This window comes from Callorhinus ursinus, unplaced genomic scaffold (assembly GCF_003265705.2).
Source record: "Callorhinus ursinus isolate GAN/ISIS: 27379988/994484 unplaced genomic scaffold, GSC_fseal_2.0 scaffold9, whole genome shotgun sequence".
Lineage (NCBI taxonomy): Eukaryota > Metazoa > Chordata > Mammalia > Carnivora > Otariidae > Callorhinus > Callorhinus ursinus.
Window position 1 is genome coordinate 29,546,502 of NW_027397071.1, and position 24,838 is coordinate 29,571,339.

The 24,838-nt window shown below is 34.7% G+C and overlaps 1 protein-coding gene across 7 annotated transcripts in view; it reads left to right on the forward strand.

The window, feature by feature from the left end:
• Positions 1 to 24,838, forward strand: part of ODF2L (outer dense fiber of sperm tails 2 like) — a 79,022-nt gene that overhangs the window by 48,629 nt on the left and 5,555 nt on the right. For 4 of the 7 annotated variants that reach the window (XM_025872116.2, XM_073896382.1, XM_073896383.1 and 1 more), the window contains 11 exons: positions 111 to 182; positions 705 to 821; positions 4,582 to 4,767; positions 7,250 to 7,359; positions 8,317 to 8,452; positions 13,237 to 13,347; positions 14,684 to 14,788; positions 16,803 to 16,961; positions 18,284 to 18,369; positions 18,452 to 18,614; positions 22,449 to 22,574. In XM_025872116.2, the coding sequence (XP_025727901.2) occupies positions 111 to 182; positions 705 to 821; positions 4,582 to 4,767; positions 7,250 to 7,359; positions 8,317 to 8,452; positions 13,237 to 13,347; positions 14,684 to 14,788; positions 16,803 to 16,961; positions 18,284 to 18,369; positions 18,452 to 18,614; positions 22,449 to 22,574 (1,371 nt within the window). Of the gene's footprint in view, positions 1 to 110; positions 183 to 704; positions 822 to 4,581; positions 4,768 to 7,249; positions 7,360 to 8,316; positions 8,453 to 13,236; positions 13,348 to 14,683; positions 14,789 to 16,802; positions 16,962 to 18,283; positions 18,370 to 18,451; positions 18,615 to 22,448; positions 22,575 to 23,689; positions 23,709 to 24,838 lie in introns of all 7 variants that reach the window. The other 3 variants (XM_073896381.1, XM_073896386.1, XM_073896385.1) reach the window with 3 other exon arrangements.

Here is a 24,838-nt window from a genome sequence, read left to right on the forward strand (position 1 = left end):
ACTTTGTGTCTACTCTGACATTTTTTATTTATATGATGCTTGGTTTTATAAAATTAGCCAACATTATCCAAATTGTGATATTTCTAACTCTTACATTATATTTGCTGAAGAATCTTAAGAAGAAGGTACTTGAAAAGGAGACCTATATTCAAGAACTTTCTTGTTTGTTTCAGAATGAAAAGGTAAGCAAATTTTGAGCTTAATGCATCATATTTTCTTAATATTGACTCCCTCTTTTCCTTCTTTCCATCCTGACTCCCATATCCTCAGAAATAGACACAGAAGTGTTTTTACATTATTTGGATATTTTACAAGTTTTTTTAGTTTCTTTTTAAAAGATTTTTATGGTATTTAAGTCAGGGTAATTGCATAAATCACTATATATTAGGAACTATGAATAAATTTGTATTTCAATTTTAGTATAAATTAAGGAATTTTAGTGTTTATAGGAGCATTTTAGATATAATTTACTTAGGATAGGTAGGAATTTTTAAAAGGAGATTACCAGGAGCCATTAAATAAAAGGGGGGAGGGGAAAATAGCCCCATAGTTTTATATACAATTTATAATGGGGGGGTCATGGTTAATGTAAAGTGGTGCTTTGCTTTTTATCAACTTTTTAGATCATGTCTAAATATGGATAAAGTTAAAGATTGTGGGGAAATATATCAAATAACACATTTTTTTTGTTTTCTCTGTTACAGGCAAATGCTTTGAAAGCAGACCGTTTTTCACAATCAGTAAAAGTAGTACATGAACGACTACAGTTCCAAATTCATAAAAAGGAGGCAGAGAATGATAAATTAAAAGAATACATAAAGGTTATAAATATTCAGTCATTTTTATAGTTTAAGTGATAAAATTAATGAACAACTATAAAGCCCTTCCTTAGTTCTGGAATTTGGTGGTTTTGGAAGATTTCAATTTAAGTGTTGCCATAGGAAATACATATTTGAGGCAGATCTTAAAGATTTCTGGCTCATCTAAAGATTTGGTTCTAAATCCCAAGATAGAAATGCTCTCTCTCTTTAATACCAGTCTAGGAAGGATTTATAGAGCTTGAATTAAAAAAAAAAATCTTTCCCATTATATAGTTAATTTATGTTTATTTTGGAAAATTTGTAAAATACAAAGGAAAAAATGAAAATAATTTTTTTTTTAAGATTTTATTTATTTTATTTGAGAGAGAGAGAATGAGAGATAGAGAGCACGAGAGGGAAGAGGGTCAGAGAGAGAAGCAGACTCCCTGCTGAGCAGGGAGCCCGATGCGGGACTCGATCCCAGGGCTCCAGGATCATGAGCTGAAGGCAGTCACTTAACCAACTGAGCCACCCAGGTGCCCCCAAAATGAAAATAATTTAAAAATACTGAAACCATTATTAATATTTTGGGATATAGTATTCCTGTCTATTCTACATCTACACATAAATACATACTCACATTTAGTAGGCAGTCAGTAAATGCTTTATTGTTTTTTGTGTTTGTCACTAATGGTAACAACTTTAAAATCATTTACTTAGCTTTGGTGTTTAGAAAACTGAGTAACATTCTTGTCATGCAGTTTTTTTTTAGCAGTGTCATTAAGGGGAATATTTTCATTTAAACTCAGTGGTTTTAATACTCTTCTGGAAGCCTCACAGGCACTTTGAAATAAGAACCTGAGGTCGCTATGACATGACACAAGCTAAGTGGATCTATTGTCATTATTTTTGCCAAAGGAAAAGAAGCAGTGTTCTCACTTGGAGAAGAGAAGTGTACAATGATAACCCCCCTGGAGTGTGAGGACATTGGTGTTAAATTTCTGTTTGCTTTTGCACTCCTGAATCATGGCAGATGTTTGCAACCTGTGGCATGCTTCAAGACTGTGCTTGGGGTATTTTGGTCTTTGTTTTTCTTCAAGGATGAAAAGCTTTTGCCCAGTAAGGGGACATTAAGCAGGCTTATGCGGAATGTAAATTTTGTCCTTTGTCCTCCTACCTGTGCTTTTTAAGCACTTTCCTCCATGGGTTCCCTGTGTCGTTTGCATGGGAGTCCTAGGGCATTACAGATGAACTAGAGTTGATATTGCATTAGCCTGTCATGGTAAATACAATAGAATACATGTGATTTAACACCTCAGATAATCATCTATCACAATTTACACAAGTTTTAGTTATGTCCTCAAATAGCAGTTGGGAAATTTTTGAAAACATTTCCTTCAGTTTAAAAATGAAATATTAAGTGATATTTTAAAGTTAATTTTAACAATTTTCATGATAATTTAGAGAATATAAGACTAAAATCTTAAGATTTTGCCATGACATTCTTCTAATACTTTAAGTTTAAATTCCTTTACAAAAACCCTACTGTTTAGAAATAATTACAAGAAGTTGCATTAGGTTACTGATCTTTCTACCCTCGTAACATGCAATTTTGGAATTTAAGACATTAAGGTATGGGGGGGGCGGAATTTAGTTCTTTGATTTATGTTTCACAAGGTTCTTTTTGGAGTACAAAGATAATGAACTCAGTTCGGCAACATAAATCTCATTTAATATTTTAGTTTTGACTCCAGTGAGTCAATTCATTTTAATAGGTCTTGAAAAATTTACATTTTAGTTCTCTGAGAAATATTCCAAAGATACTTTAACCCATTTTTTCTTTCTAGATCTTTATAATATAGCAATTAGGAATAAATATTTTCATAATTTAGAAGAAACAGAATAATTGTCTTTATAATATGCAGCATGTAGAGCTCCTTGGAAATAGGGAAAGGTGAATAGTTGACTTTAAATGTACATTCATTTGTCAAAAGACTGCAAAGAGTCATTTATTTCGAAACCATAAAAATAATTTCATAGTTTAGTATACTTCCCAATAGTGCTCAAATGTGGGATAGGATAAATCTAGTGAGGAAGTCCTGACTGGAATCTTGTGCCAAGGGATTTATTTCACCTTGGTGTTTAAATTGCTTTAGCAAAGTGTAGCAATTATTCATGGTGTGCTGATGACACCCTGTGGTTTCCTAGAGGAATGGCAGCTGTATTTCCTGTGGAGTCTGTTCTCTTAAGTAGACTTGTACTGCTCTTACTCATACTTGTTTTCCCCCAACTACTTATTAAAACATTTCATATTTTAATTTTAATAATTTAAATAATTTAATAATAATTTAAATAATTTAATTTAATAATTTTTTTAGGTTAAGTAGACTTCTAGAGACTATTTAACAGTATTTTTTTTTAAGATTTTATTTATTTGTCAGAGACAGCGAGAGGGAACACGAGCAGGGGGAGCAGTAGGGAGAGGGAGAAGAAGGCTTCCCGCCGAGCAGGGGGCCTGATGTGGGACTCCATCCCAGGACCCTGGGATAATGACCTGAGCCGAGGGCAGACACTTAACCGACTGAGCCACCCAGGCGCCCCTGTTTAACAGTATTTTGCTGCTTGTCTTAATCTACCGAGTTCACTTTTCAAAGAGGGCTAGTCTTTAAATCTTATTTAATATGTACTTCTTAATCTAAACTCTAGTGGAAGTTAAGAAGCATAGTTTTTATTGATCATGGAGCTGAATAGAAAACCCAATCTTTTACTTTGACTCCTTTGATTTTTTTTTATTAAAATGATTGTCTAAGAAATGTTAAACTAAAACCTAAATTCTGTAATAATTTTTTTTAGTATTACACAACTTTCAAAAAATGTAAAAGCATTAAAATCTTAGGTCTCTAAATTCTTAGATATTTAGTAGTCAAATACTTTAAATACAAAGTCTTAAAATAATTTGAAATAAAAGCATGAGAGTTACCACACTAAATCATATCTGTCATCCACCCAGCCTATTATTCTGTCTCTAGTTATGTAAGGAAAGAGTCATGCCAATTAACACCATCAAATTCAATGGATAGAAACATGCCCCTTAACATCTTTTCACCGTTACTGTTGTGGATCTGATAGTTATCCATCTAAGCCTCTTCAGTCTTGGAACAGTAACTTCCATAAGGTTACTACTCATTGGATAAAGTAGTACTCTTACTCCCCTTGATGTAACTCTTATAAATGTCAAGGCATGCCCCTTAATTCTAGTAAATTAAAATTTGCAAAATAAGTCTATCTCATCTACCTTTTTTGTGATCTATAGATTTTGATCTAATGTCCTTTAAGCCTTTATCATTTCAACTGAAAAGTCCTGACATATGTAGGGAGCTACTGATTCTTTTGAGCTTTGTGTAATTTGTTTGAATTGTCTCCAGCTCAATTATGGTTTTTTGATTTTCAGTAACTAGTACTATGTATAATATTCTAGATGTGAAATTTTAACAAGTTATAGTTAATTACAAAAGTTTAAAAAATGTACTGTAATCACCAATATTAGTATCTTTAATAAGAGTAGGATTAATTTTATGTAGGCTTATATATTTTAAATTTGTATTCTATAATGTTACAAATAAACATTGGTGAAACCACCTTTCTTTACTGTTTTGCTTTTTATTAATCCTGTGATTAATCCTTTTGATAAAATCTATGGAAGATTATTTACATATTTTTACAATGTTGACATAAACGTTGGAGTTCTAAAATAATTTAAGTACTACTAATATTTTTTTAGAGCTTGGAAACCAAGATAACTGAATGGAACTTACAACTGAGAAAGAACAAGCATGAAGCTGTGGCAATGAAAGAATCAAGCAAACAAAAAACTATAGCTCTAAAAAAGGCATCTAAAATTTACAGACAAAGGCTTAAATACTTTACTGGAGACGTGGAAAACCTTACCTCCCAAATTAGAGATCAGGTAAGTTTATACATTCTTCCTTAACTGTCCTTTGTCCTTAGGTTATGTAGTTAATGTCATATTGCTTAATATAATAATCTTCTCTTAGTGCTACTGATACTAGGAAAACTTTACTCACACTCTTTTGCTTTAGTCTGTTTTGAAAGGTTATAGAAAATGCCACATTTGCATATTGAATTATATCAGTATTTCCTTGGGAACTTTATTAAAGGATATATTAAAAGTGTCCCAGTGCATCTATGGCAAGCTAAGGGTAGCACTTCATACATATTCCCCCTTGGAAATGGACAGTGTACATTAGCATATTAAAGGCCCTGAGTAGGAAAAGTAAAACAGCATAATGAAGAGTTTTGAACTCAGAGTTTCTCACCACTTATTTAACCACAGAACTCTTGTTTTACCCACAAAACAACTCTTGGAACTGGTTCTAAGGAACACCAGTTTGGGAAATGCTGATTTATGTTATTAGACCATATGACTGTATTCAGTAATTCACTTCATTTGAACTCTGTAATGCACTTAAAGCCATTCACTGACGTAAACACACCATGTGAAAGTTATCTTTGGGTGTAGTACAAAGTTGAAAACTGGACTTAGTGCTTTGTTGTTTTTGATGAATTATTGTATTTATTCAATTAGCAATTGATAAAATATTTACTCTTTTTAATGTCTCATGGGTATTCCACCTCTTAAGAACTGATGTTAAGACTTATAGAATTATTAGAGGCTTTTAGAAATGAAAGTGGACTTGCATAAACTTCCTTGTGTAAAGAAAACAACTTGATATTTTATAAGCTCGAGTGTTAACACTTAAAGATGAACGACATTCAGAAGAATCTAACTAGACAAAAAGAATTAAGGACTAAGTTCAAAATCTAGAAGGTCATTAGACTGAGTTGAATGCCTGAAAATATTCTTGAGTGGTGAAAGCTAATCAAGCCATTAACATTCTCGGGATTTTCCTGTTTAGATAGCATCGTGTCACGCATACCCCGGATCATGGTATAGGAAGGCTCTTCTGTTTGTTCATCTTGTGACTTTGGGTGAGGTACTTAACCTCTCTAAGATTGTTTCCTCATCTATAAAATAGGATATAATAATATTCCTATCTCATATGATTGTAGAGAGGACTAAATGAGGAAATATATATCAAAGCACAGTGCATGGCCATCGTACATTTTTGCCATATTGGCCTCCTTTCTATTCCTCTAATGAGTAGAGTTTTATTGTTTGCTATTATCTCTGGCTGTAATGTACTTGGATTCACAATAGCTGGTTCTTTTTTGATTATTTGGGTATCTTTTTAATTGTCATCTCTTCAAGGGGCCTTCCTTGACCACTCCTTTTGAAGTAGTCCCACAACAGTCATATTATATCTTGAATTCCCTTCATAGCATTTATTTTATAGATAAAATTTCTGAGTATCTTTACATTATAGTATATTGCCTAACTTACACTTCATATATATATGTATATATATATCCCAACTTATATACTTCATTATGCAAATAAAAATTCATTTTACATAAAATATGAAAACAGAATACTAGGCTTTATTCAACGTATCAACATCATTACTGTAAAAAAGTATAAGCCAAAAAAGTCTTGCATATAGTAGATGCTAAATAAATACTTGTTCTGTGACTGGATGAATGATAGAAGGAAAGAAAGAAGCCCCCAATAAATACTGTCTGCTATCATTATTACTTCTGGGTCTTCTGATTAAAAATTACTGTTATTGTCCTCCCAGTGAGTTTGTCATCCTGTAGAATGTAGACAGGGGACACAATGACTATAGCTCACTAGGTGGGTTTGTAAAGAGTAAATTCATTTGACAGTTATTTATTGAGCATCTTCTGTATGCCAGGCACTTTCAAGGCCCTAGCAATGAACAAAACAGACAAAAATCTCTACCTCGAGGAGCTCACATTCAAAGTCGACAAGCCACTACTATAGTTTTCATGTCTTTGTTGACAGTGTTTGAAAGTCAATGGGGGTGACCTCTACAAAACAGCTTGACATCATTATAGCAACAATAAAAAAGGCTGCATTATTAAATGCTATGGAATTATGGAATTGCAGATAGCTTCTATATATATCAATAAGGGGCTTCTTTCTCCTCTGATGTTTATGTGGTTTTTATCATCTTCTATATATAGAATGCAAAATGAAAAGCTCAAGAAATAGGAAGGAAGTTATCTTCATTAATTATGAAACATTGTTTGAAAATAGTTATATCAACATCCTTAAAATGTAGTGTTGGAACTGCCACTATGCCCATTAAAGCAATACTACTATAAAGATATTATCAACATTTACTTTAAAAGTTTCCTATATTCAGAGTTGTACACTAAAATTTTCCATATTGAAAATTCCATCCCTTATAGGATGTTTCCTTATTTATATTGTATTTGTGTTTAGAGCCCTGCACAAAACCAAAGGGTTATTCAATTATAAGATGAGTACTTGATGTATTTTTTAGGAAGCCAAGCTGTCTGAAACAATTTCAGCTTCCAATGCCTGGAAAAGTCATTATGAGAAAATTGTAATAGAAAAAACTGAATTGGAAGTTCAGATTGAAACAATGCAAAAGTAAGAAAAAAATTTAGAATCTTTGTACGGGTTAATAAGAAGTGTTTTCAGTTCCTTCCTCTTTAAGCAGTTTGCATTTTGGTTCTTCTGGATTACATGTGCTAAAGGTTGTCCATATGATTCGATATTTTTGCTATTTATAATTTAAAGACTTTTCTTATTCTATTCTAAAAATACGATAAAATGATTACCCACTAAAAAGTGCATTGGTGTTCACATTTTGAATTTTGTAGGTTAGTATTTGGAATTGGGTATGTGTCATCTATTATTTGCAGTTAAATGTTAACACTACTTTGTCTTAAAATGGAAGTGATAGTTCTCTACCAAACAAGAATGTGTAAGTAAGAATATATAACAGAGCTTACAATAACAGCACAAATGCTTTCAAATCCTAAAAATTTTTTTCCTTAAAGTGCCTTAATTGCATAACAAAGAAAATCAATGAGTAAAAATGCTTATCTTTTATGCTTTGAAATTTATTACTGATAAACTAATAGTAATGAACCCTGCACATTTGTTTTTAAATGTTTTATTTTCTGTATATTCTCTTCAGTTTTATCATTGTAAACTAGCATGCATAATTCTCTTCTAGAGGTGAGTTATTGCCTCACTTGATCCTTTTATTTAACCTTGGCCTTGAGATTGTGTGTACATATGCGCATGTGTGTGAATGAGAGACAGACGGCCACTGAGATAATAGTTCAGATATTTTACTGAATAGCAAAGGGAATGGTGTACAATTTTTCATTGGCATCCTCAGTGAGTAAATATTGCTAATCAAGGTTTTGCAGGTAGTAGCCTGGCAGATAACTGCTTCCTGTTCATTTTGTTCTTGTGACTTCTGCTAACTTTAAAACCACATACCCTACCAACATAATTTCAGAAGCACACTTAAAAAGTATTATTTGAGTGAAAATTTCTATGACTTTTATAAAATATATCATTTATCTCATAAAGGCAAGTTACGAATCTTTTGGAAGACCTGAAGAAAATGGAAGACGTTGGAAAAAATTCATGTGAAGAAATTCTTAGAAAACTTCACTCAATTGAATATGAAAATGAAACCCTGAATCTTGAGAATACAAAATTAAAGGTAATGTGTGTCCTGGGGTGATGGCTGGCTCAGTTGGTGGAGCATGCAGCTCTTGATCTCAGGGTTGTGAGTTTGAGCTCCATATTGGGTGTAGAGATTACTTAAAAATAAAATCTTTTTTTTTTTTTAAAGTTAATGTGTGTTCATGTGTGTATGTGAGTATATTGTCTAATGACAACTTAGTAGAAGTAGCTGGAATGGTTGCATGATTAGGATAGTGCTCTTGTGTCATTTTGACCTTTATGTTTGTAAGGGTATTAGAAGATCATTATAATATGCAACTTCTAAAGCTACATATATATCCATATTTATATATCTATGTATACACATTATAGACACATATTTGCATATAGATTTTTAAGTGTTTATAGTTGTATACACAGATATATGTTAAAGTTGTTTACAGCAATATTAAATAAGATTTATAAGGTTGAGTAACTGTCTCGACTTCTAAAAACTTTTATTCTTCAGTTTTAGCTGTTGAATCATCCAAAATTACATTAACTTTAATGCGTAAGATTTTTTTCTAGGTGTCATGGTTACGATAGGCTATACCTAAGGCCTGGTCTGTTTGAAACCAGAAAGTATGTTCCTGGCTGCTTCATAACCAGAAAGAATTTTCCAACTTAATCAAATCCAAGGGGTGATTGGTTTGTATGTGTACCAGAGAAAAAAATGGGGAAGAAGTTTTTATACTTTCTGAGAAAAAAAAATTGATTTCTCATTTAGAGATACAAGTAACCAGATGAGACTTGATTAAAGATGACTGCATCAGGGTGCCTGGGTGGCCCAGTCAGTTAGGCATCTGCCTTCAGCTCAGGTCATGATCCCGGGGTCCTGGGATGGAGCCCTGCGTCAGACTCCCTGCTCAGCGGGGAGTCTGCTTCTCCTTCTCACTCTCCCTCTGTGTCTCCCTCTCTCTCTCTCTCAAATAAGTAAAATCTTAAAAAAAAAAAAGATGACAGCATCATTTTCAGTTCTCTAATACTATTTTTGGAGGATCGTAAATAGAACACAGAAAAGAATCTATGTAAAAAGGCCAGAGTTGGCAGTTCAAAGCAGATATGGCATCAGAGAACCAACCCTCTTTTTAGCTCTGTCTTCTGCCATTCCTAGGTTATGACCCTCATGATCCAAAATGATTGCTGGAGATTGCCCGGGGGAACAGATGAGTTATAACCCATAACTCCCCTTAGGGACACTTCCTGTAAGTTCCATACCACTCTACTCTTCTACTTATTCAGGCACATGGCCCCAACTAGGTGCAAGGGAAACTAGGGAATGTAGTCTTCTAGTTATCCTGGGCTCTAGCCAAATATGAATACTCATTATTTCCTGTAATTTGTTCATGTTTTCCTGTATCTCTTCCTGTAGTTTTACTATATTTACAGTTTGGAATCATTTTCCCTAATACCTAAGACCTACCTTAGTTCAGCTCAAGTGCTACCTCCTCCCCAAAGTCTTTTCAATTAGATTGAGTCTCTCCTTATAAACTCCCATCTTTATATGCCCAGAATGCCTAGGGAAGATGTGACATACACTTAGCCTCCATGAATATTTATTGAATGAATGCTTAAAATGTTTTTCTTGGAAGAGGAAGCAATTTTATTATGTTTATTTTCTTAATTTCCTTGATAACCTTCAGAGAGAAAGGATTAAGATATTTCATCAATTATAAATCTAATTTTTAATCAAATGGTAAGTAGAATTAATTTTAAATTACATAGTATGAGAATCATTGGGTTAAAGTTTACATCTTATATTCTGTTAATAATTCAGAAACATGTATTTTTAATGTATTATTCTTTGGGATTTTTGTTTAAGGAAAAAAAGCTAGGTGTATTTGGCATATGTTTCTGTAATGTAAAATTGCCTAGATGTATTTTGTTACTTTTAATGACTTTAGAATAATTTTAGATTTTAACATTTCAAATGAAAAAAGAATCTAGCTGATAATGCTTCCAAGACCCAGTGACCTCTTCTCTTGAAATTGCAAGAGTTTATTTGGATGGTTGTAAGTTCTATTTGTTCATTATAAAGAGCTGAAAAAAACCAGAAAAGCATAAAGGGAAAAATTTAAAAATCACTTGTAATCTCACAACTCAAAGAAACTAAAGTTACCATTTTAGCATATAGTTTTGGGGATTTTGGACTAGTTCCAATGTTTTGCTACTATAAATAATGTGGGTAGTTTCTTTGAGTCTTTTTGCCTGTTTTCTTAGGATAAATTTCTAGGATTGTAATTATATGGTCAAAAGGGAGGCTCATTTTTGGTGTTATATATTTCCAAATTACCCATCAGATGGGTCACTATATTTTTCCCAGTACTTAGACAATTTTAAAACAAATCTCTCCAAATTTGCTAGGTGATCTCATCTAGTGTTGGGGCTTTAAGTACCATCTATATCCTAGGAGGGGGCTCTCAAATTTGTATCTCTAGCCTAGACCTTGCCCCTGAATTCCGGACATATCTTCTATTGCCTACTCGAAATCTCCACTTGGATATTTAGCAGGTGTCTCAAAGTTAGCATGTTTAAAATAGAGCTCCTGTATTCTCCTAAATGGCTCATCCTACAGTTGTCCGCATCTCAGTTAACAACAATTGTCTGTCCTTTCATCTGGTGTCATCCTTGACTCCTTTCTCTCCCACCTGCTTCCAGTCTGTCAACAGATCTCCTTCACATAAATGCAGGATTTGACCACCTCTCCCCAGCACCACTGCTGTTGTCTTGGTTTAAGCCACCATCATCTCTCATAGTTGCGGTGACTTCCTGACCCCCCTTTGCGTCCACCCTTGCCGCTGCAGTCAGCTTTCAGTGCAGCATAACGTAGTTCCCATACAAATGTAAGTCAGACCATGTCACTGCTCCACCCAAAACCCTCCAATCATATCTGGTTAATAAACACTTACAAAGCATTATTCCATCTGGCTTTCCAGTACTTCTCTGACCTCATCTCCTTCCATTCTCCCCTTTGTTTTCTCCCTTCCTGCCACATTAGCCTTGCTATTTTTCCCCTAACTGGCCAGGGCTTGTCCCACAGTTGCCTTTCTCTGTGGGAATTCTCTTCCCTCAAAGAGCCACACTTCCTTTCAGTGTTTGCTCAGAGATCCCTTTCTCCGGAGGCCTCCCTGGCCCGTCCCCAACATGTCATTCCTATCCTGCTTTTGTGTATGATATGTTTTACTTCATATTCTTGTTTTTTGTTAATCCATCCCCTTTGTGTCTGTCTATATGTGGAGTACATAAGCCCCATGAAGGAAGGGATATTTTGGTTCTTTCATTCATTAATAAAAGAATATCCAGTGTCTAGAGCATTTTTCAATAACTAGTAAATGTTTTTTCATGTATTTATTGATTGTGTACATTTCTGCCTTTATGAATTACCTATTCATTATCCTTTATATGTCTTTTTTTCTAATTAATATGTAAGAACCCTGTACTAAGGGTATTAATCTTTTGTCATAATTTGTTACTCTCTTTTACATTTTATTTGCCTCTTAAATTTTTTGAGGGGGCAATGAAATTTAGAGAGATATATTTACACACATGTATCGATACATTTTTTTTTTTCTTTTATGGCTTCTGTTAAGTCTGTCGCATTTCTGCGTATCTTATAAGTAGAAGCACTGACTGCCTGCAATCCAGACTATCTTCTCAAGGATGTATAGTGAGCATCCTTGGAAGATAGCCATGTTTTCTTACCAAAGGGTAGACGTGCTTACTGCCTGTTAGGAGAGATCTGGGTTCCCTAAACTTGGGGTTGCTCCTCTGCAGTGCATCCCACTGCGTGTGCAGGTGTCATCTGGCCCTCATTGTGTCGCCCTGGGGGAACCGGGGCTTGGGAGACAAATGCAAATCTGACATCTGGCTACCGCTCTTGCTGTAATCAAGTTTTGTGTCTCTGACCCAGGAGTCTCAACGTCTTCTGCTAACATGCATGAAACTGTTCCAGGCTCACTTGTCAAGTTGGAGGGTAAAATCCCAAACCCTTACAGTACTTGATATCTTCTTCTGATTTTATGCTTAGTAGGGGTTTTGCTACCCTAAAATCAAAATTTTAGCTGTATCTTCTGTGAAAAATTTTAAAAACTTTATTTTTAAAATATAAATAAATATAAAAAATAATGTTGGGGCAAGTAGTTCATCTATTTTTTCTTTCTAATAGTTAAACAATTGTCTTATTACCATTATTTAGTGATCCATATTTTCCTCATTGATTTAAAAATTCAATCTTCATCATATACTAAATATAACTTTAGTGTATTTTTCTGTTTCTGTTCCATTGACCTCTATATTCTTACATTGGTATCTTGAAATTTTTAGTTCTTTATACATCTTAATATCTAATAAGTACTGAGATTCTCTACCTTAATATTCCTTTCAGAATTATATTAGTCTTTCCCATTTATTTTTCCGTATGAGTTTTAAAATTAATTTTGTCATATTCCCCCTCCTCCCAACTATTATGCTTTTGATTGAAATTGCATTTAAAGTGTTACCCATTTGGAAAAAACTGGTATGTCAAATAGTATGAGTCTTTCCATCTAAGAACATGGTATTTTAAAAGTTTTAGAAAAATTTAAAAAATATATCTTACATATAAGTCTTATAGTTACTCATGAATATTACTGACTTTTGAAAATTCTTAAATTGAAGTGGTAATTATATGCAGTAACAGTGATTATTAACCTTTCGATAAATGAGTTATATTTTTATAATCCTAGCACTGGAGTATAAATGAATTCTAATGATTTATAAATCTATTTATATTTTCCTTGCTAGACTACACTTGATGCTTTGAAGGATGAGGTGGTTTCTGTTGAAAATGAACTTTTAGAATTGCAAGAAGTAGAAAAACAACAGAAGACCCTTATTGAAGTATATAAAACTCAGGTGATTATTGCACTGATTTTAATGTTAAATTTTGTAGGCAATTTAAAACACTATTTTTTTATGATCTAAATAAGCAGAATTGAAGAAAGGTAGAGCTATTAGTATATGATAGAATATATGTTGCATATATTTCTTAAGGTCCCACATATTTTTATAAGTAGATGATTCTGCTGATTCCCGATTCAAACATTGACTGTGTATGTATTGGCTATTCCTAAAAGTAGATCTAAAGTTAATTATGTAGGTGTAATATAAATCTTATGAATAATATTGTTAAACTTAGTATATTTTCATCTTAGATATTTAATGGCATTGATTTAGAATAATAACTCCCTTTTAGGGTCATTAAAACTCAGCACTCCCTCTTTCCCAATAAATAAAATAAAATTCTGACTTATGCACATGAAAGACCTGGATAAGAATTGTGAAAATATATATGGAATAGAGCTGTGTTCAGTGGCAGTTTATAGAAAACCTTATGTTTTGGAAACTTTGTAGTATTCAAGAAAAACTTTACGAGATGCGGGTCCTTAACGATGGTAATAAACTGGTCAATAAAGAGCTGGATTTTACTGGAAAAGAGAGCATTTGCATTAAAGAATAATGAACTAAAGATAAAAGCTTAAGGAGGGCATCCTGTTGATAAGTAGGAAGGAAGTTCATCTGGATGGTTAAGATGGAAAGATGGAGTCAAGACATCTAGTTAGAATCCTGCAGTCATGTGGAACTTACCAGAGGTAGGATGGAGGTTGTGGTGGACTGTGGGCCTATCACTGAGAATGTCAGCTGGGTCGTCCAGCTAGGTGTTTGAAGACCAGCAAGAATAATGTGCATGTTCTAGGCTCTGGGCTTTGTATAAAGGCCTCAGATTTTTTTTTTTTTTTTTTTTTTGAGCATTGGTTTTAAGTGTAAAATAATTGGTATGGGAGCTAGTTTGGACTAGAGATTGATTTTTTTTTTTAAGAAAACAAAAATGTATTTTATTTTGTTATAATAAATGTGACTTTTCCCAAATCTGCATGTGGACATACATTTCAGCATATTTCAGTTACTCCTTAGTCTTCAGATTTTTTTTTTTTATTCTTTAAGGTGATCTTGACCTGCAAATAAAGATCTCTCTAATATTCAGACTCAAGGGGAGGGTCTAGAAATATTGATGGGAAAAGACAGGTAAATCATAAAAGGATTGTGGATTGGAGTAGAGTACTGAGCGATTTTTATATTAAAATAGGGAAATAACGATTTGTTTAAAATTAAAAATTCAGATGTTTAGTTTTTTAATTTACTTTACGGTCTTAATAAAATATCATACTCTAATAATATATTTTATTTTCAGATACAAAAATTGCAAGAAGCAGCTGAAATGGTGAAAAGCAGATGTGAAAATTTGCTACGTGAAAATAACCTAATTACAAAAAACAAAAATAAAAAATTAGAGAAGGTGAGTTTGATGTTTTAAACAATAAAATAATATTTGTTTTATACTTTATAAATATTGTACATATTCTTTTATTGTGGTCATTTTCTCTAGTTTTGACCTAGGAATTATCTGTCTTAAATCTCTGTAAGAGTTTGTTTTCTAGGGAGATAATGTTTCCTCCAGGCTTGAAATGTTTGTTTGTATGAATTTTTTTACTTTTTCCTTAATATTTGGAAAATAGCATAAGTGTTTAATTTTTCTAATACAAGAGCAGACTCACATATCTCAAAAAAAAATGGTTATCACTTATCACCGGCTTCATCAGCTACAAGTATGCAAATTTGAATATTTCTCCTTTTTAATCCCACATTTTTGTTTTGGGTACTAAATCTTTTGTGTCTAAAAAGTAAAGTAAAGTAAATATTCGCTGCTAGTTGCTTTTTGGAAGAAAAATAGTATTTAAAAAAGCAGCATCATTTCCCTTTTATCACCCCATTGCAACAGAATGAGGGGAAGGCCAGTGTTGGCAAGTTATGATGTTTTTGTGAATATTTTTAACTTTTTAAGTGAAACCACATCCCTCTTTGGGTCTTCTCATGTTGTTTTGGTAAGGAAGCAGTGAAAGTCGTAGGACACTGACTCCCGGCTGGAGAGGTCATGGGATGTTACCAGTCACTTCCAACTGAGTGTAATAAGGTGACTGTCTCTGGGTTGCCCCCACGTCTTGGGCTCAAGTCTGAGTGAGGCACAGTGTGAAGAAGAGGTCAGCCAGAGCAGGCATTCTGCTGGTTAAACAGAGATAAAGATAGCCCACCAAACATGCAACTTACTACTTTCTTAGAATTACTTTTCACTTATTTTTAGCAGCATGTCTAGCATTTCATGTGTCCTGGTCTCTGTCTCTCATGAGAGGTACCACCGCAAAGGTCTCCTCTTTTTGCTAGGCAACACTGTAAATAAAAGTCTATTAAAAAACTGGTTCAGGAGGCTGATGGGGCAGAAGCCTGTGATTTTCAGATACCGTGAGTCACAGTGTCTTCTAACTGGTATTAAACCAGAAAAGTCATTTTTTAAGATGAAATTTTTCCTTTTCCTTTTCCACTGTTAAGTCTCCTGGTTTTCTCATGGGCTCTCAGATGTTTGGGGACCCAAAGGTTTGCTTTGTTCTCGTTTTATCTTTTGTGATCAAGAGTGCCAGATGTGCACAGTAGCTCTAGGTGTTCCCTGTCTCAGGGAAAGACTCTAGCTCTTGTGTTTTCCTCCCTGTAAACATCCTAACTGCCATATGTCTGGTTATTTTTTCTTAATTAACCGTGTAAGCATTTCTTAGGGGTGCTTCTTGTCACATCTCCACAAAATTGCCACGGTGAAGCACTGCAGTGGCCAAAAAGGGTGACTGTAGATAAAATTAGAGAGACTTGCTCATAGTAATATTAATGATGAAACAACAGTCTACTGAGGACTGATGATATGAGCTATCTTGACATAATACACCGTAAACCCCACCAATCTGGACTAAGATGAGTGCAGCAAGCCTGTTCTAATTCAAATATCTGAGTTATAAGATTGACAAAGTGACAATTACTTTAGCTTGATGGCTGGACAGTAGCAAACGACCATACCAGCTTTACTGGTAATAACTATGCTTGAAGATAAATGACAGGATTCAGAAAGCTTGCTCTCCTAAGTAGGTTAAACATTCTCCCCTGTAGGCTGATAAAACTGTATGCATTGACTCAACAAACTTTTTTAAAAACTACTTTAAAAATTTTAATTCTAATGTAATTAACATACAGCGTTGTATTACTCAACAAACTTTTTGAAAGCCAGAGTACAGCCCACTTTTGAGGTACGTGTTCTTGTTAGCAGAGTCTAACTTAATGTTTATTCATATTTATTTGGTTGAATCTTTTTGTTTAAAACCATTATACCTAAAATACTTAGTATATTATGAGCATATCTAGTATTTAAGATAGTAAAAATGTTAATGCTGAATGTGTGACTTTGCACTTATTTCCCTAATGCTACAACTCAGTTGAGAGGCCAGACGGAGTCTCATCTGCAGGAGTTAGAGCGCGTCCGCGATTCCTTGATGGCGGCGGAAGGGAGGCTTCACGAGTGTCAGGAGAGTCTGCAGCTCTGCAAGGGGAAATGTGCAGACCAGGCGCACACCGTTAGCGAGCTGCAGGGCCAGGTGTCCCGCCGGCGTTCTGCTTTCTACTAGATACGTTAAAGGAAACTTTGGGGTGATTTCACCAGTTGAGGGCACTCCTGTCAGGGGTTGATTTTTTTTTTTTTTTAAACTCCCATCTCCATTAGTTTATCAGTTTATTGCAGATGCTGTAATATTCTGCAAGCTATTCTTTTAGTATTTTATCATGAAAAATTGGTAACTAAAATTGCTCATTTTTGTTTATTTGTACAAATCTATATTTAGATATTGCAGAACATGGTAACAGCATGAGAGAAGGAGCAATGCTATATTTACATATATATTTTTTGACATCAGGATAAGCTAAATTATTGTAATTTACCTTACAAAAATTATAATTTATTTTAATTAGAATTATGCACCGAGTTCATTTGGATTCTTCTCAGTTATTTTTTGCCAACATACACTTTTGTACTCCATCAAAACAGAGATCATGGGTGCCCAGTTAGTCACCACATAGGCACCTCCTAATTAAATGCCTAGCAGAGTAAGTGCTTAATAAATATTTCTTTAATTATGTTTTTTCAAAGATGCATGTGCAAGGAGGTAGCAAGTGTTTTTGTTTATTTGCAAAACAATTTTAGGAACAATTCCCTATCATCCAAATGTAATCTGGATTTTAATTTTGAAATGCATCCTGTTTTTAAACATACAAACAAAATTTTGCTAAATTTAAATTTCTGAGAAGAGATTTTTCTAGGAAAATGCCAAATCTGTATAGATAACCTAAATTATTAATTAAATTATGAGAAAAATTTTATTTTCAAAGCTTCTTAAAATAAATATAGCTTTTGAAGCAATGGGAAGAATATTCTGTCTTGGTATTGGCAAATTGTCTTTGGTTGATTTGCTTATTTTATTTTGTTTCTCACAAATATGGTTTTTACTTGTAGTTGCAACTTCATAGATAGTCAATTATCAATCACTATCTTTAGGTAAAACAAGAAATTATAAGAGTACCTAAAAATCCAACAATGGGAGATTAATACTGTGTAGTCTTCAAATTTACTTAATAAAATAAATGTCCTTTTCCAAGAAAGCATTGTTCAGAATGTATTAATTGCCATCTTTCAGAAAAATTTTTAGTAGATGATTTATCATGAGGCAGTTAGTGTTTTTAAAATTAATCAGGAATTTAAGAGCTTGTGTTTTAACAATGCAATATTTCTTTGTGTCTCTCATTGTAGTAGTAATAATATTTACGTCTTGTTTTTTATGATTATTCTAACAATAAAATATATAGATTTCTTTGCAAGTTGGTTATAAAGAAAATAACCAAGAAAACTTTATTTTTCCCCTTTTAGGTTGATGCAAATCACAATCTTCTGAGAAAGCTTTCTCTGGAAGAGGAAAATTATCTTATTCAGTTGAAGTGTGAAAACCTTAAACAGTAAGTATTAAATTGACTTAAAATTGGTGTTACATTTTTCTCTACACACTATAATTTTAAAATATATGTTTTCTGTAAAAAGAAGATTAGAACAGATGGATGTGGAAAATAAAGAGCTTGAAAAGAAGCTGGCAAACCAAGAAGAATGTCTTAAGCATAGCAATCTTAAGTTTAAAGAGAAATCAGCAGAATATACAGCATTGGCCAGACAGCTGGAAGCTGCTTTAGAAGAAGGAAGACAAAAGGTACAGATGGCCTTTATTTAGAAACTTTTTAATTAGTTTACCAAAGAGTCGTCTTTTTAAACAGACAATATCTCATCTTACCAAACCTACAGTTATTGTTTTTATCCTGATGACAGGGTGAAGAGAGCAATTACATTTCTGTTTTTTACCTACTTTTCCCTTTTGGAGCTAAACAGCTATATATTACTGGTGCAGTTAGTTCACTAGGTAAATGATGATGTGGCAGGGCAGAGGGGAGAGATGGAAAACATGGAAGGAGCCCCCCCCCTTTTTTTAATAAAACCAAAGCAGTTGTGCAAATTGTTGAACATTTTGGTTTTGATCAGGATCTGGTGAGCTGTAGAGCTCAACTCCCTTTTCTTTTGGCCAATATTGTTACATAAGTACACGCAAGAATTAAATTCCAGTTAAATCCATTTGGTTAGCATTTAATAAAAATCTCACTGTGTGTCAGCCACTCTGTTAGCTTTTGAGATGCAAAGATGAATAAGACCTTGTTAGTCTGCAAGCTCCTTGGCAGTTTCCCTGGTGTTACGGGAAACCTGTATGCAGAGGGCAGGAAGCGACTGTAGAAAGAGGCAAACCACTCCAGGTTGGAAGGTGACAGGTTTAATAAGCAAGGGAACACAAGAATTGTCTTGGATGGCCACAAGATGAGTAGATTTCTATGTCTGACAGAATCTTAAAAGTTTATATAGAGGCCCTTAACTAGGTTCAGTCATGTACCCAGTCCAAATAGCCTCAACACCACATTCCCTTTCAAGGCTCTTTACTTGGAGTGGCTTCTCGGAGCAGGGGAGGAAATCAGAACACATATCTCAACGACATGGGAGAGGGTGGGGAGCTTCCAGCTGCCCAGGTCCAGCTCGTGGGTCACCTGGAGGTCACGTCTTTTTGATAACCTCCTCCAACAGACCTGGCCTTAGCTCTCAGGACACTCATAGTCCAGGGGGAAGATAATATGTGAACAGACAAGTGAGTGACATCCAGCATGTTGGTGCTACAACAGAGGGAGGGGACAAGGTACACCAGAGGACATTGTTCGTTTCACTTGGGGGTAATGGGAAATGATGCAGGAGGGTCCTTTTTTTTTTTTTTTTAACATATAATGTATTATTTGTTTCAGGGGTACAGGTCTGTGATTCATCAGTCTTACACAATTCGTAGCGCTCACCATAGCACATACCCTCTCCAATGTCTATCACCCAGCCACCCCATCCCTCCCACTCCCTTCCACTCCAGCAACCCTCAGTTTGTTTCTTGAGATTAAGAGTCTCTTATGGTTTGTCCCTCCCTTCCCCTATGATCCTCTGTCTTGTTTTTCAAATTCCTCGTATCAGTGAGATCATATGATAATTGGCTTTCTCTGATTGACTTATTTCACTTAGCATAATACCCTCTAGTTCCATCCACATCGTTGCAAATGACAAGATTTCATTTCTTTGATGGCTGCATTATATTCCATTGTGTATATATATATATATATATATATATACACACACACACACACACACACACACACACCACATCTTCTTTATCCATTCATTTGTCAATGGACTTCTAGGCTCTTTACATAGTTTGGCTCTTGTGGACATTGCTGCTATAAATATTGGGGTGCACGTGCCCCTTTGGATTGCTACATTTGTATCTTTGGGGTAAATACCCAATAGTGCAATTGCTGGGTCATATGGTAGCTCTATTTTCAACTTTTTGAGGAACCTCCATACTGTTTTCCAGAGTGGCTGCACCAGCTTGCATTCCCACCAGCAGTGTAGGAGGGTTCCCCTTTCTCCACATCCCCGCCAACATCTGTCATTTCCTGACTTGTTAATTTTAGCCATTCTGACTGGTGTGAGGTGGTATCTCATTGAGGTTTTGAATTGTATTTCCCTGATGCCAAGTGATGTTGAGCACTTTTTCATGTGTCTGTTGTTCATTTAGATGTCTTTTTTGCAGAAATGTCTATTCACGTCTTCGATGCAGGAGGTTCTTAAAGAATGGGTAAATTTATCAAATGACTTGAAAATATAGACTTGAAAGGACTTAAGGTGGGCTTTGGGGTCCAAGATGAACTGGATTTGAAATCTGGCTCTGACACATTACACCCTGACCCAGAGTGAATCACTTCTCTAAACTCTAGTTTCTTAATTAGTGAAATGGGGATGATGAGTTTTCTCATCAGACTGAATGATGCTAAAAAGAGACTGTCTATACATGATGACTCTCAGATGTATATCTCCACCCCAGACTTCTCTCTCTCCTGAAATCTAGACTCAGATATTCTGCTACTTGACATCTCCACTTAACATAGGCATCTCAAACTTAACATGTCCAATACCAAATTTTGAATCTAAATCCCTCTAAACTCTCTTCCACCCTTGTCTTTCTCAAGCCTGTTACTGGCAGTTCCATGTAAGTTAGATAAAATCTGATATCCCTGAAGTGTGGCTTTTATATCACAAGTGCCATATATGTGTGTGTATATAAATATATATATATACTTATATACTTTATATGTATATATATACTTTAAAGTCTGGGAAACCAATTTAAATTTACTTTGAAAGATACATCCTTGAATAAAAGCTAAGTAGTAAAATGTATTGCCGATGATAGAAATGTAGTCCAGATTTCTCAACCCTATCAACCTTTGGGAGGAAAATAAAAGACTTTCTCTTGGGTTCAGCCTGAGTAGACTTCAGAAATGCTAGGTGTCCTCAGATTCCTTCTCAGAAGTGGTCAGAGTCTACCTTCTTTCTCTCCTGCTGCACTGGAATATGGGGCTGTCTCTAGTTCCTGCCAGGTGAGGAGTGCCATCACTGCCTTGTCACCATTGTCCACACTGAGGACATTGTCAAGAGCTCTTTCTCCTACAGCTTCAGATCCTGCTAGCATCCCTTACACACCATTGCCCTTGGAATTTGTGTGAAAGAAATCTTTGTAAATTACTTTATAATAACTTAGAACTGAGTTTACAGGAGTGTGATTAGAGGACAGGCCTTCCCACTAGCTCCTTGCTCCTGAATTAGTCCTTGCCTCAACTCTTATTCTTGTGGCTCCAACCCAGCATTCTTGCAAATAGGCTCCCACATATCTGAATCGTTGGATGAACATAGCTAGACTTTCTGCTAAAATAAGCAATCATAGAAATAAGAAAACTCAAATTCAGACCACTTTGGAAGTGAATGAGTGAAAAACCAGTCTCTGGTGTGTGTGTCAGTGAAGTGTATACATCCCCTGCCCTGTCCCTGTCTCATCCATCCAGGCTACCGTCCGCACTGAATGAGAACTTGCTGTACTCCACCCCCACTCTGGACACCATGGTGAATGTAAATACATACACCATGCCAGATGGGCTCAGTAGGTTATAAAAATAGAGTATTGAGCAAAACACCTACCTAAGTCACCGAGGAGTGCAAATATGTATACTTCTTCCATATCAGGCTAATTTTGCTGATACTTTGACTGCAAAAAGAAGTAAACATATTTATGCTATATGTGTTTCCTCAGGAGAGAACATCTTTTTTTTTTTTTTAAGATTTTATTTATTTATTTGACAGAACACAAGCAGGGGGAGTGGGAGAGGGAGAAGCAGGCTTCCCACCGAGCAGGGAGCCCGATGTGGGACTCAATCCCAGGACCCTGGGATCATGACCTGAGCCGAAGGCAGACGCTTAACGACTGAGCCACCCAGGCTCCCAGGATAGAACATCTTTAAACATTTTGTAATTAAATTGTTCAGAAAAAGAGGTAGAGTATAATTATGTCAAGGCTTTAGATCCTACTTTAAAGAAAGTATATTTAGTTATTTTATTCTTTTAATGAAAATTGCAGGTTTCTGAAGAAATAGAGAAAATGTCATCTAGAGAGAGGGCTTTGCAGATTAAAATATTAAATCTGGAAACTGAACTTAGAAAGAAAAATGAAGAACAAAATCAACTTGTTTGCAAAATGCACAGCGTAAGTATTAGTATGGCTTAATGTATTTTCATAAAAAATAAATTAGTATTTAACATTCTTACCATGTAGTTTCGTTAAAGTATTAAGTGAGGGGAATCAGGACTCTTGGTTTACTGGTAATATTAAAAATAACGATATAAATCATAAAAATTTTAAATGTCATGATTATGCCAAAGAATTATTACCTTGCATCCTTGGTAGCTCCTAGCACATTTCCCCGAAGTCTCATCAGGCCCTTTCCAGCACATTACTGCTTAATGAAAGTTACAGATAACAATCTACTGAGGAGTTTCTGGTACGAATTTTTCATTTTTTTTAAGATACAAAATTTAAACTATTTAAACTATTATGAGTTAGACTTTGATATCTGTCTTGAGTAATGAATATTATACTTTAGAAAGTGATGAGTTTGTATTAAGTAAATATTCAGTGTTGTTATATCTGCATATAAGATAGGTGCTATGAGCCACTCAGCCATGAAATGAGAATCCCAAATTGGCTGTGTTTAATCTTCTGATGTCTTTTCCTAAATATTCATGAAAATAGTCAATTGGCGTAAGGTACTATGGAAGCTAGCATTAGTCATGACTAGATTACTTGAAAACGGTCTGCTTGATGACATAGAAAATGATGATACTTTACCTTTTCTGGGAGCCACAGATGCCACAAAAACTATTTTTTCATTCCCAAGTGTCTACAAAGTTGAAAACCTGAAAGGTTCAAAACTTAATTGATTTTTGGCATGCAATATTAATTTAATTTTATCACCATCAAAATTTCCATGGCAATTTAATCAGAACAAACATTTCTCACTTTTAATGTAGCATGGGTCTGCCCTTTATTCTAAATCTCTTATATTTATTTAAAAATTTTTTTCCTCACCATCAGAATTTCAGATACTGTAAAACCTGTGTCATTAAAGCTTCTGAAAAAATAAGTAGTAAGATGAGCTGGGTTTCTCTATAATGTTTGCAGTGCTTGGTTAAGTTCTGCCAAAATAAATAAGTTTAAGATGTGATGTTCTGTTAAACCTGATAATTTTTACAGTAGTAAAAATCTAGAATTCTAAGCAAAGATTTAGACATTGCTGAGTCTGTGTGTTCTGTCCCTTCCAGGGTACAGTTCCATGGGCAGGTCAGTATTTATTTTGTATACGTGTCCTAGCTCTGGCTGAGTTGTAAGCACCCCAGGAGCCGGTCTCATAGTTGGTTCTATCTCAGTGTCTTGCACAGTGCCCTGCCCACAAGCAGACTTCCTCAGATCTTCTGCCCAAGTGCTTCAGCTGGGGCAGGGTGAATGTGCAGACCCAAGCGTGGCCTCACCTCCTTAACCTGGGCTGCCCTTCCTGAAGCCTGAAATGTCTTTGGAGTCTAATAGATTATCCTAAAATCCATGAACATTTTACATTCTCCCCTACAATAGAAGTGTGTTCTTATTAATATTTTTCCCTCCAAACTGTTGAGTAAAATTGATGTTCCACAAAGATTCACTATATTCATTCAGTGACTTTGTGTAGCCCAGCCTAGCACATTGCTTCATACCACACCACTGCCCCCAGGGGATATCACTCAGTTTCAGAAGGGATCAGGTGTCACTGAATACCAGATAGGAAGGAGGGAAAAAAAAAAGATTTCTCTTCTTAAGGTGCCTACATTTCAGTTGGAAGCGAGATGGTATTTGCAGCCTATCTATCTGAAGTATTTTCAGTGAACAGATCTACTTGAGAATTTATATGCAACTGAATATTTTAAAAAAGTATACTGGGCTTTTAATTTTTCCCTCAAATAAAGAACACCTGTAATATTTAGAGTTCTTTTTATTTTTAAAGGATTCTAAAAATAAAATGTTCATATCAAAACTAGAATTCTGTTACTTTTTAAGGCAGCAAAAGTCTTATGGTATAAAATATGAAAATGGTGCCCCACATTGGGCTCCCTGCTCCGGCGGAAGCCTGCTTCTCCCTCTCCCACGCCCCCTGCTTGTGTTCCTTCTCTTGCTGTGTCTCTGTCTGCCAAATAAATAAATAAAATCTTTAAGAAATAATAATAAATAAAATATGAAAATGGCAAAAACTGGTATTAAAATAGGTCATGTTAAATGTAATGAAAAATAGTTATGACGGTTTTAAATAAAATCTATTATGTTAATCATATTAAATATGTAATCATTTGGGGTTGACTGTATTACAACAAACTACATGACAGTAGAGATCAACCATGTATGTACTTTAGTTATGCTGGATTTTAAAGGAAAATGAGCTCTAA